This window comes from Rhinopithecus roxellana, chromosome 1 (genome assembly GCF_007565055.1).
Source record: "Rhinopithecus roxellana isolate Shanxi Qingling chromosome 1, ASM756505v1, whole genome shotgun sequence".
Classification (NCBI taxonomy): domain Eukaryota; kingdom Metazoa; phylum Chordata; class Mammalia; order Primates; family Cercopithecidae; genus Rhinopithecus; species Rhinopithecus roxellana.
The window spans coordinates 129,591,628-129,605,202 of NC_044549.1; the positions used below are offsets into that span (position 1 = coordinate 129,591,628).

The following is a 13,575-nucleotide window of genomic DNA, read 5'->3' on the forward strand; positions in this document are numbered from 1 at the left end:
TACTTCCTCTTTCTATGAATTTGACTATGTTAGGTATCTTATCTTATATAAGTGGAACCCTACAGTATTTGTCTTTTTGTGACTGGCTTATTTCACTTAGCATAATGTCTTCTATGTTCATCCATGTTGCAGCACGTGACAGGATTTCCTTCATTTTTTTTTCTTGGAAACTCACTGATTGATTGATTTGATTGATTGATTTTTTTGAGACGGAGTCTCACTCTGTTGCCCAGGCTGGAGTGCAGTGGTGCAATCTCGGCTCACTGCAACCTTCTCCTCTCAGGTTCAAGCGATTCTCCTGCCTCAGCCTCCCGAGTAGCTGGGACTACAGGCGCATGCCACCATGCCCAGCTAATTTTTTTGTATTTTTAGTAGAGACGGGGTTTCACCATGCTGACCAGGCTGGTCTCAAACTCCTAACTTCCTCATCTGCCTGCCTTGGCCTCCCGAAGTGTTGGGATTACAAGCGTGAGCCACCATGCTTGGCTGATTTCCTTCTTTTTTAAGGCTGAATAATATTTCATTGTATGCATATACCACACTTATTTATTCTTCCATCAATGAACACTTGGGTTGCCTCCTCCTCTTGCCTATTGTGACTAGTGCTGCTATGAACATGGGTGTGCAAATGTCTCTTTGAGACTCTGCTTTCAATTTTTTTGAACATATCCAGAAGTGGAATTTCTGGATCATATTGCAGTTCTATTTTTAATTTTTTGAGACACCACTATACTGTTTTCCTTAATGGTTGCACAATTTTCCAATCCCACTGACAGTGCACACAGGTTCCAGTTTCTCCACATCCTCACCAACATTTGTTATGTTCTATTATTTTGATATTAGCCATCTGAATGGGTGTGAGATGATTCTGTGTCTTTTGAACATTTACATCACTTTTTTTTTTTTTTTTTTTTTAATTTTGAGACGGAGTCTTGCTTTGTCGCCAGGCTGGAGTATAATGGTGTGATCTCAGCTCACTGCAAACTCCACCTCCCAGGTTTAAGCAAATCTCCTGCCTCAGCCTCCTGAGTAGCTGGGACTACAAGCGCGAGCCACCAAGCCCAGTTAATTTTTATATTTTTAGTAGAGACGGGTTTTCACCATGTTAGCCAGGATGGTCTCGATCTCTTGACCTCGTGATCTGCCTGCCTCAGCCTCCCAAAGTGTGGGGATTGTAGGCATGAGCCACCACACCCGGCTTCCATCACTCTTTGAAACACTTCCTAACTTTCTGGCACGGGTTTCCAGGATCACTTTGCACATTTCCTGCCCCAGCTGTGGAATCAATCATTTCTCCAGGGAGCCCTAGTTTCTTTCAGTAGAGATGGTATCAAGAAAACAAAATCTGGGCGCCTTTCAGATTAGTTTTATTTGTGGCACTTTTGTACTCCTTGGGACTTAAGACATGATCCCAGTAGGGTGACAGATACCTCGTCACAATCACCCCATTCCCAAAGTAAGAATTAATGTTGGCCAGGCTCAGTGGCTCATGCTTGTAATTCCAGCACCTTGGGAGGCTGAGGCAGGCAGATTACCTGAGGTTGGGAGTTCAAGACCAGCCTGTCCAATATGAAGAAACCCTGTCTCCGCTAAAAATACAAAAATTAGCCAGGAGAGGTGGCGGGTGCCTGTAATCCCAGCTACTCAGGAGGGTGAGGCAGGAAAATCACTTGAACCCATGAGGCAGAGGTTGCAGTGAACTGAGATCGCACCACTGCACTCCAGCCTGGGCAACAGAGCAAGACTCCATCTCAAAAACAAACAAACAAACAAACAAAAACACAAAGGATTAATGTCTAGAGCAAACCTTCTGTTCCTGAAGCCAGGGGCTCCATGGTTCTTCCACCTCCCCAGAAAAACATTGACTGAGCTGAACCTCTCCAGCAATATACCTTAACTTCAATTTGGTTTCCCACCTACAGAAAACATCTCTATACACTTGGAAAAAAGTATAGGACTCTGGATTTGCCTCTTTTAAGGTTCATCTTGAGAGGGAGAACTAAAAAAAATGCATGTTTAGGCACAATTCAATTAACATCTAGTTTGGCTAAAGATGTACTTAGGCATCTAGGGATGCAGTTTAATGGAAAGATCCTAACTTTGAACTTAGTCAGAACTGGGCTGGAATCTCTTCACTGCTGCATATAAGGCCTGTGACCTGGGGAGCTCGATCTCTGTAAGCATCTGTTTCTGTCTATTAAATGAGGAGAATAATGCCCCCCTTGCAGAATGTTTCAGGGGGTGGGAGAGATGAGTTAAGAGACAAGGACATCACCTGGTGTGTAGGAGGCAGTCATTAGCATCATATTTCTCTAATGTCATTTCGGGTCACTTACACAGCCCTTTGGAGTCAGCAGACTTTGCCCATCAAAGCTGACTAGTTCTTGGGAGGTTACTATACTCCAGCCTGGGCAATAGAGTCAACCCTGTCTCAGAAACAAACAAACAAACAAACAAACAAACAACACATCAGCTAGTGCAGGCTATGGGGTGAAGTAGTTACCAGCTTACCAGTGACTTGTAGGCTTCAAAACTGCTTTCTTTCATTAGTAGTCTTTATCCATTTTTCAATATTATTTCTTCCTTCCAGTGAACCCACCACATTTCAGAAATATCACCAAGTGAGTCTACTTGCAAGATTTAATCAAGATCTAGATAAAGTGGCTGCAGTTTCCTTGATGTTCTCTACAGGATCTATAATAGGCCCAAGGTACAAGCTCAGGATTCTCCGAATGAAGTTAAGGTCCCTTGCCCATCCGGAGAGGTGAGTTGAGGGTAGACAAAATGCTGTTTTCCAGGGATATTGCTGGATCCTGTCCAATCTGCTTGGTCTGATGTTTTAACAAGACTCTATTATTCACAATGAGGGACATGATGGGTTTTCTAAAACGAGTTTTTATTATAAACAAGTAGCCCAGGCCAAGTGTAGTGGCTCAGGCCTATAATCTCAGCACTTTGGGAGGCCAAGGTGGGAGGATTGCTTCAGCTCAGGAGTTCTAGCCAGCCAGGGCAACATATGGAGACCCCATCTCTACAAAAAAAGAAAAAAAAAAAAAGCCAGAAAGCAAATAGCCCAGCCCAGCTGGATTTGGTGGTGCATGCCTGTAATCCCACTACTCAGGAGGCTGAGGCGAGGGGACCACTTGAGCCCAGGAGTTGGAGTCCAGCCTGGGCAACATAGCAAGATCCTATCTCAAAATAAAAACAAAAAATTAAATTAAAAAATTTAAAAACAAAAACAGGTAGCCCAGTAATCCAAGAAAATTATACTGCATGTACTTAAAGATAGATGGCCTAGTAATCCAAGGAAATACTGTTGTTATATGCTGAGAATTATACAATTCTTCCCTAACTACCACACTACTTGTAAGCTGGTAATTTGTTGTAGAAAAGAAAGCTTTGTATAATTTGGCAAGCTGATAAAACAGAGCCTAGTATAAAAAAAGGTACAGAAAATTGGAACATATTATTCCCTTGACCACAGGCATGTCCACCATGCCCAGATAAGTTTTGTATTTGTGATTTTGTATTTTTAGTAGAAAAAAAATTTTTATATTTTTAGTTTTGCCATGTTGGCCAGGCTGGTCTTCAACTCCTGGCCTCAAGTATCCGCCCGCCTCAGTCTCCTAAAGTGCTGGGATTACAGGCATGAGCCACCGCACCCTTGACAGTATGAAAGTATTATATTGAATTTCTTAAATTTGATAATGGCACTGAAAATGTCCTTGTTCTTAGGAAATATACAACGAAGTATTAAGGAGTAAACAATCTATTCTCAATTGCTCCAGAAAAAATAAGCAACAATGTATGTGTGGGGAGAGACAGACAGGCAAACAGAGAAAGAAGGGGAGAAGGAGAGAAAGAATTATTGTTATTTTTAAAGTACGGAGCTGTGTTGACATGTATGTTTTGTGACAAATGCCCCTCTACCATATAGTCCTAGCATCTAACCTGTGGACAGAGAGGGAGACAGGAAATGATGTGAGCAGTTAGTACTTTATGAATTCCTTTTTCTTGAAAGTTTTGGGACTGAGCATGGTGGCTCATGCCTGTAATCCCAGCACCTTGGGAGGCCAAAGTGGGTGGATCACCTGAGGTCAGGAGTTCGAGACCAGCCTGGCCAACATGGTGAAACCCCATCTCTACCAAAAATATAAAAAATTAGCCGGGCAGTGGTGGCGTGTGCCTGTAACCCCAGCTACTTGGGAGGCTGAGGCAGGAGAATTGCTTGTACCTGGGAGGCGGAGGTTGCAGTGAGCCGAGATCGTACCACTGCACTCCAGCCTGGGCGACAGAGTGAGACCCTCTCTCTCTCAAAAAAACAAAAAAAGAAAGTTTAGGGTACCCTAAAACATTTAATAATACAAGTTTCTCCTAAGAGGATAGTCATTACATCCTAAAACTCTTTTTTTTTTTTTTTTTTTTTGAGACGGAGTCTCGCTCTGTTGCTGGAGTGCAGTGGACGGATCTCAGCTCACTGCAAGCTCCGCCTGGCGGGTTTACGCCATTCTCCTGCCTCAGCCTCCCGAGTAGCTGGGACTACAGGCGCCCGCCACCTCGCCCGGCTAGTTTTTTTGTATTTTTTAGTAGAGACGGGGTTTCACCGTGTTAGCCAGGATGGTCTTGATTTCCTGACTTTGTGATCTGCCCATCTCGGCCTCCCAAAGTGCTGGGATTACAGGCTTGAGCCACCGCGCCTGGCCCATCCTAAAACTTTTTAATACTTTTTTCCCCTGAATATCAGACAATATATGTTTATTTTATAAAATCTAGAAAGTACAGAAATTGATAGGAAGCAGAAAAATATCACCCATATTGTCATTATTCAGGGGCAACCACTGTTCATATTTATTGTTATCTCTATATAATCTTCCTTCTTTTATTGTTTTTAAAGCTAAAGTTATATGGTAAATACAATTTTACATCTTTCTTTCTTTTTTGGGGGGGTTGGGGTGACAGAGTCTCACTCTGTCACCCAGGCCCCAGGCTGGAGTATAGTAGTAGCACAATCTTGGCTCATTGCAACCTCTGCCTCCTTGGTTCAAGCAATTCTCCTGCCTCAGCCTCCGAAGTAGCTGGGAGGCACACGCCACCACGCCCAGCTAATTTTTTGCATTTTTAGTAGAGACAGGGTTTCACCATGTTGGTCAGGCTGGTCTCCAACTCCTGGCCTCAGGTGATCTGCCAGCCTCAGCCTCCTAATGTGCTGGGATTATAAGCGTGAACCACCTTATAATCCACCAGCCACCGTGCCTGGCCATATATCTTGCTTTCTCCTTGGTGTTTTACTTACCATAAGCATTTTCTTTTTTTTTTTTCCTGAGACAGAGTCTTGTTCTCGCGCCCAGGCTAGAGTGCAATGGCACAATCTCAGCTCACTGTAACCTCCACCTCCTGGGCTCAAGGACTGCCTCAGCCTCCTGAGCAGCTAGAACCACAGGCACGCGCCACCACGCCCAGCTAATTTTTGTATTTTTAGTAGAGACGGGGTTTAGCCATGTTGGCCAGGCTGGTCTTGAACTCCTAGCCTCAGGTATCCACCCGCCTTGGCCTATTAAAGTGCTGGGACTACAGGTGTGAGTCACCGCGCCCGGCCACCGTAAGCATTTTCTATATTAAAAACAATTGCTAAATAATTTTGTATCTTAAGGATATAATATTATTTACTAGACTATTGCATTTTTGTAAATTCATGGACAAGGATATTTTGTCTTATTTTCCCAGGCCCCAGCTGTGTCGGTATGATCTTGTCCTGATGGAAAACGTTGAAACAGTCTTCCAACCTATTCTTTGCCCAAAGTTGCAGATGTAACTGTTGCCAGGACACATGGGTATCAATAATAGAAAGAAAGCTACAACCACAGGCTGTTTGAAAGCTTCACCTCACCTTTTCTGCAAGGCACAAAAAGTATGAAAAAACGAAGGCTGTTTTCAGTAGCGTCTTATGGATGTCACATTGTACAACATCAAACAACCTTGTGACTATAAAACGATCCTGGGAAGAGAGCCCCTAACTAGGGCAAGTCAGAAACAGCCAGGCTCGTGGCAGCCCAGGGCTGTGTCTGCTGCGTCCTGGGGCCTCGTTTGTTCCGACCTGTCAATTCTGCTGCCTGTCATGTGGGTGGTTCTGCCCATCGCGGCTGCAGGTCAAGCATCTTCAAGGGAAGGACGGACTGGAGGCCTCACTGTGGACTCAACTCTGCATTCTCTGTGCCACCTTCCTCCAGTTCCCACTCGTAGAAGGGAACGAAACTGATGTCTACCTCATGGGGCTGCTGTGTGGGTTTGGGAGGCAAGTCTATGAAGGGTATTTTGAAATCCCATAGGTGCCACATCTATGAGATGTTTGATAAATGTGAATATGCTTTTATTTATTTTCATAGGGCTTATCTAATTTGCAATGAGGGAGCCTCTCTCTCTCAACACCAGCTTCTCTCTCAGGCTGTTTGTTCTGGGAAGGCACGAAAGCCACGTGCTGGCCCTCTGCCTTCTCTAAAGTGTTGTTGGAGCATGGAGGAGCTGGAGGAGGTGGGGATGGACTGACAGCTAAGAGGGCGGCTGCTGGGACTAGATAGTAAGTGGATGAAGAAAGAAGGACGAGGAAGCTGTGGGGTAGCCTCTCCACATGGGGACCGGCGATGGAGCATGAGGCAAGAGAAGGAAAAGCAGAGCTTGTTTTTCACCCAAGGTGGAGAAGGATCACTTTACAGGCGACCCTCATTTTAAGCAACCCTTAAGAAATGTTCACATTTCTTTATTACCAATGTAATCTACGATTATTGAAGGAAATTTAGAAAATGCATAGATACAAAATAAAAAAAAATACTATTCACGATGCCACCTATGAGAGGTAATTAATGTTAGCCTTTTGGAACAAGGCTATCACTTGTTTTGCTAACATGTGTATTCAAAGTATGAACCGGTTTGCTTTTGGAGAATCTGAAGCCTCCAGTTTGAGGAATCCTTTGCTTCCCTGGAGGTAGATGCGAATCTAGAATGACAGCAGGAGTTCGGTCAAGAGGTCCTGTCAGGCTGAGGCCAGAAAGAAGGGAAGACAATCCCTGGGGCCAGATGCCCAGTGTGAGGGGAGGCACCATCTGTCCCATGGCTGTGGCCACTGTAGGAAGGTCTGTGAAGTGCCACAGGCCCAGTCACCTCCTCCTCACCCAAGTGATTGCTCCTTCAACTGCTATCTGTGAAAACAGCCCTTGTTATGAAGAAATTGACTCTCTCTTTTTTTTTTTTTGAGACGGAGTCTCACTCTTGTTGCCCAGGCTGGAGTGCAATGGTGCAATCTCGGCTCACTGCAACCTCTACCTCCCGGGTTCAGTTGATTCTCCTGCCTCAGCCTCCTGACTAGCTGAGATTACAGGCATGTGCCACTACACCTGGCTAATTGTTGTATTTTTAGTAGAGACAGGGTTTCACCATGTTGGCCAGGCTGGTTTTGAACTCCTGCCCTCAGGTGACCCACCTGTCTCGGCCTCCCAAAGTGCTGGGTTTACAGGCATAAGCCACCACACCCAGCCAAGAAATGGATTCTCTATGTCATAAATTAAAGAAATCTATAAATATATTCCCGAGTGGCACATCTTCTTACAGATTTACATTTGCATCAAATACAGAGTCTGTTTTATTTAAGTGAGGGATGACTGAACTCTGAGTGGAACAAGCTCTTGGACATCTTACTATCCTTCTTCCTCCTTCCCACATTTCCTCAGCAATTGTGGATAGAGAGATCAGTGTGCTGTAGACCCTGTTTTTTTTCTTTTTTTTTCTTCTTTTTTTGAGATGGAGTCTCATTCTATTGCCCAGGCTGGAGTACAGTGGCACAAGCTTGGCTCACTGCAACCTCTGCCTCCCGGGTTCAAGCAATTCTCTGCCTCAGCCTCCCAAGTAGCTGGGATTACAGGTGTCCACCACCACACCTGGCTAATTTTTGTATTTTTAGTAGACACCCGGTTTCACCATCTTGGCCAGGCTGGCTTTGAACTCCTGACCTTGTGATCCACCCGCCTCGGCCTCTCAAAGTTCTGGGATTACAGGTGTGAGCCACTGCACCCGCCGGCCCTGGTTTCTTCTTAGAGTTTTATTGGTCTGTATTTTGATTAGCACAGTCACTTTTTTGTTCTCTTTCCTTTCCTGGTAAGCAGGGAGTCAAAACAATAGCAACAAAATGCCTGAAATAGAATTTCTACCAATTTGTAAACTCTGGGCTAACGGGTCTCCTAGCCCAGTACCTGGCTGACTGTAGGACGGGTAGATGGATGAATGAATGGATAAAGAAAGGAAGTTTGTTCACTGGAGAGGGGATGAATTTCAATAAGTTTCATGTAACAGTGATCAGGAGAAACAAAGGCAGTTACAAGCATGGCCACTCTGTTCTCAGTATCTTTCTTCCAAGGGCCCCTGGAACTTTTTACTGTTATCCTTGCTACTCCTCCCCTCTCTGTCTCAGTACCATATATCTGTCTGAGTGTCAAATTCAAAACACAATTAAATTACAGTCTACCCTCTTCCCTTCCCTCTTCACTGGTGACCTCCTACTCATCATTTGGATTGTGGCTCAATTGCCACCTCCTCAAGGAGTCTTCTTTGACCTTATTTCCATACAGAGAAGTTCCACACTGTACCTCTTCTTCATTTATAAAGGAAAGAGATTTAATTGACTCACAGTTCTACATGACTGGGGAGGCCTCAGGAAACTTGCAATCATGATGGAAGGGAAAGCAAACACATCCTTCTTTACATGGTGGCAGGAGAGAGAAGAATAAGAGCTGAGTGAAAGGGGAAGCCCCTTATAAAACCATCAGATCTCGTGAGAACTCACTATCACAAGAATAGCATGGAGGAAACTGCCCTCATGATTCAATTACCTCCTACTGGGCCCCTCCCACCACACATGGGGATTATGGAAACTACAATTCAGGATAAGATCTGGGTGGGGACACAGTCAAACCATATCATACGTGCTTCTGTCACTGCTGTTAAGCTGTGTTGTAATTTGTTTCCGCGTCTTTAACTCCTCCAAGACTGTGAGCTCCACAAGAGCAGCTGCTGTATATTTATTTTTGGTTCTCTAGCACCTAGCACAATGCTAGGCACAGAGCAGGCGCTTGATAAATGTCTGTTGGACAGAACGGAATGGATGATGCTTAGAAACTTGAGAGAATCACCTCCATTCTGACTTAGACATCAACACACTTAACGGTGTTATTTCTAAAGTCCTAAACTTAGAAGCTCCTACCCTTGGACCCCTGACCCTTGCTCTCATTCCTATAGAACTCCATCATAGCCAAGGAGACTTTGGATGCAAGGAACAGAAATCCACTCACACCCAAATTTAATAGATTATTGAGAGAGAGAGAGAGAGGACTTACGGAAACCCAGGGAGAGATGATCCATCAAATCTCAGGAAGGGCAAGGATGGGGCAGCCCTAGAGCTTTCAGCAACAAGAGTTCATGGGCCTTTATTAACCCTAGCGCTCTGCCACGAATCTCTTTGACTGAGCTCAGTACCCTTCATGGGGCAGCTTCATTGGGTTCTTGGCCACTCACTGACTAGGTGGCCCAATTCCAAAGTCCAGGGACAGGAAACAGCCCTTGGCTCCTCCTCCCGAGGAAGACATCTATCTAGTTCCAATCAGTCATGGTTGGGGTTGGGGTGGGGAGGCAAAATTACATGGACTTCAGAGCTACTCCTTTCAAATGCTCTGGGCAAGTCTGATTAAGCCAGAAAAGGTTGGCTGCTCTTCACAAAGAGGCACAGTAAATGCCAGGCTAACTCACTCCCACAGGAATCTCTTACCTGTTCTTTTCTCCCACCTGTTTCCCAATCCAGCATGTGTCTGGGAAAGGATTGCAGTTGATGGAGGATTGCAGCTGTCCTTTGTCAGACTGTGTGGGCCTGTGCTGTAAATGAGTGGCCTCGATGGGGGCTGCTGCAGCTTGCAGGAGGTGCATTGGGCAGTTAGAGTTAGCTCTGCAAGTACTGGGTTGGGGGCCAGGAGGGTTGGGGATGCTGAGATTGGGGAAACACAGTCCAGGGCTTCTTCCCCAGGCAGACAGGTTGAGCGAGAGGAATCACAACATTAGTCCAGGGGGCAGGTCAGAGGAAGAAGCAGATGCTCCAGTCGTGAGCCTGTGGCAAAGCAGGTTAGCACCACCCAAAATAGCTCTGTCAAAGGTCCCTTACCACCTCGTGTTGGCCAGTTTCCATGACCCTCAGGTTTCCCTGCTGGGTTTCTCCATGGACTCTGACACTGTGCCCCAGTTCCCTTCCTAACAGTCTTTCTTGGGCTCTCAGGACGTTTCTTTTTTCTGTTTCTCATCTCACAAATGAAAGGGGGCATCTTATTCTCTTTCACTGTTTCCACCATTTCCTCACCCGGCTCCTGATCTCGGTCTTCTTTCTCAAAAGGCTAGTGCATGGTAAGACATTTGGGTTCTGCTGTTCGCAAGGTGTGCGACCTCTGTTGCTCTGTTGACTTCATTCTTTCTAAGCTTCATTTTCCCAGGCTATAAATGTGGGACTGTTAAGAGCTCCTACTTTAGACCAGGCATGCTGGCTGAAGCCTGTAATCCGAGCACTTTGTGGGGCCAAGGCAGGAGGAACACCAGAGGCCAGAAGTTCAAGACCAGCCTGGGCAACATAGCAAGACCCTGTTCCTCAAAAAAGAGTTCCTACTTCATGAGGGTTGTTACATGGAATAAATAAACTCATGTAAGTAAAAGGCTTAGTATGGGCCAGGGGCAGCGGCTCACACCTGTAATCCCAGCACTTTGGGAGGCCGAGGCAGGCATATCGTGAGGTTAGGAGATTGAGACCATCCTGGCTAACACGGTGAAACCCTGTCTCTACTAAAAATACAAAAACTTAGCTGGGCATGGTGGCCCGCACCTGTAGTCCCAGCTACTTGGGAGGCTGAGGCAGGAGAATTGCTTGAACCCAGGAGGAGGAGGTTGCAGTGAGTCGAGATTGTGCCACCGCACTCCAGCTGGGGAAACAGAGCAAGACTCTATCTCAAAAAACATAAAAATAATAATAAAAAAAAGCTTAGTATGGGGTCTGGAGTGTACTAAGTACTCAATGAAAGTCAACTGCTGTTACTTTCCCTCTCATGTGGTTTCTAGGAGACCTTCTCCCCTCCCCTCACTTCAACTATCTCCTATAGAATAACCTCCAAATCTGAATATTTGGTCTGAGCTCCAGAGTTTCACCTGCATGTCGAGTGGCAGTGAAGGGCAGAAGAAAAAGCATGGCCTCACCTGATGGCAGACAAAAGCTTGTTCCTGTTCAGCACTCACAGCTGTAAATTTTGCACAAGTGATTTCATCCAAACGTGTTTATCCACTCATCCATAAGTAGAATATTGACATCGCTTTGCTGAAGTGGTTTTGCCTTGTCTATTTCATCCATGGCACTTACCACGCTCTAGAATTATATCTTTCCATGCTCTTCCCCAGCTGAAAGGAAAGTGAGGTCCTTGCCAGCAGGAGCCTCACCTCCTTTGTCCTCACTCTATTTCTTGCCCCAGCAGTCTCCTACCACAGGCTCAATAACATCAGTTCCTCATTCACTTTCTCTCCTCCGATATCCCTTTGACTTCTCAAGGTCAATATGTACCAAATCAAACAGCTAATCATTGTCTTCACTACACCTGACCCATGAATTTAACAAACAATTGTTAGGTGCCAGGGTTAAGGGTTGAGACAGAAAGAAGATAGTTGAGACATTGTCTCATTGATAGAAATGTTCACTGTGTACTAGGGAGATGGATAATGACACTGGAATATGTATTTGCGACAAGATTACAGACATTTCTCAGGGGCCCCAAGCATAGAGAAGGAACGTTTCTGACTATAGGGGTTGGAGAAGCCCTCTCAGAGAAGGTGATAATTATCCTGGGTCCTGATGAAAGAGTAGAAATTTGCCAGGCAGAGAAGATTGACAGATGGCTAGAAGAGTGGTGTAATGGGGCATGAACTAACATGGTGTGTTCAGCCGGAATGGAGGGCTGACACCATTTCTCCCCATTCTCTTAAGTGAAAATTTGATACATACACAAGAATAGAAAAAAAAATAGTATACCATCCAAATAGTATAAAACCCTCAGGTGATCACCCAGCTTCAATAGCTATCAACTCATGGAAATCTTGTTCTACCTATATCCTTACTCACTAAACCCCTGTACCATTATTTCGACGCAAATCTCAGACACTGAGAAATTTCATTTGTAAATATTTTTTGGTTCTATGTGCTGTAACAATTCTGTGAAAAAAAATTTTAAATAAATAAATACTTCGGTATCTTAAAAAGTTAAAGTACATCCTCTTTTTGTCCTTTAAAAGGAGTCATACATAGCATACTCTAACACTGCAACTTGTTTGTTTCATTTGTATCTAAGCCATCTATCTGGTGACCACACTATATCAGGATATGTAGAATTGCCTTCCTCTTTTAGGAGGCTACCTAGTATTCCATTTGTGAATATACCATAGTTAACCTAGCCAGTCGCCAGCTGATGGGCATTTAGGTTGTTCCCAATCTCCTAACATAAAAACAAAGCTGAGAGAACACCCTTAAATATACATCTTTGCTACCTATGGGGATTCTTGGATGTGGAATTAAATTCCATTACATTCTTGGACGTAGGTTACATTCTTGGACATATAATTGTGAGATCTTGTGCACATAAATTCTGAAAAATGCAGTGGTCCTCGATCAGGCCTGAGTGCTTGCTTCCTTTCTTTCCTTTCTCTCTCTCTCTCTCTCTCTCTCTCTCTCCCTCCCTCCCTCCCTCCCTCCCCTCTCCTTTCCTTTCCTTCCCTTTCCCTTTCCCTTTCCTGAAGTTTCGCTCTTGTCGCCCAGGCTGGAGTGCAGTGGTGCAATTTTGGCTCACTGCAACCTCTGCCTTCCAGGTTCAAGTGATTCTCCTGCCTCAGCCTCCAGAGTAGCTGGGATTACAGGCATGTGCCATCATGCCCGGCTAATTATTGTATTTTTAGTAGAGACGGGGTTTCCCCATGTTGGACAAGCTGGTCTCGAACTCCTGACATCAAGTGATCCGCCTGCCTTGACTTCCCAAAATCCTGGGATTACAGGCGTGAGCTAGGCCGGCTTGCTTTCTTATCAGGACAGTTGTGGCTATCTGCCAAAGCGAACATCCTAAAACAGGAACTAAATCATTCTCTTAAACACCTCTGTTGGTGTCTCATCTACATTATTAAAAATCTATCTCCTTAGCCTGCCTTCAGTGCACTCTTGTTTGTCCCCAGATTCTCACTTATTTCTCATGTACCTTAGGCTTCACTGAAACTGGACTCTGGTGCCTTACTTGGGCCATTGTTCACCCATTTCCTCCTTTTTCTGCTTGCAGAAAAGTCTTGCTCATCCCTGAAGGTAAACTTAAACTCCATCTCCTCCATAAATCAACACAGTGTAAGAACCACTGGTTTTGGACTCAGGTTGACTTGGATTCTTATACTGTCTCTCTTTTGGGAGGATGTTATTTAATTCTTCTGAAACTCAGAGTTTTCATCTGTTAGAGAAAGACAAAAATACCTACCTTGGAG

At 44.8% G+C, this 13,575-nt stretch overlaps 1 protein-coding gene across 2 annotated transcripts in view; it reads left to right on the forward strand.

Moving 5' to 3' along the window:
* Positions 1-8,368, forward strand: part of LIPH (lipase H) — a 61,852-nt gene extending 53,484 nt beyond the window's left edge. The window contains exons 9-10 of one of the 2 annotated variants that reach the window (XM_010376594.2): positions 2,591-2,764; positions 5,725-8,368. In XM_010376594.2, the coding sequence (XP_010374896.1) occupies positions 2,591-2,764; positions 5,725-5,812 (262 nt within the window). In that variant the 3' untranslated portion in view covers positions 5,813-8,368. The remainder of the gene's footprint in view (positions 1-2,590; positions 2,765-5,724) is intronic. The other variant, XM_030931044.1, reaches the window with a different exon arrangement.
* Positions 8,369-13,575: the final 5,207 nt, after the last annotated feature.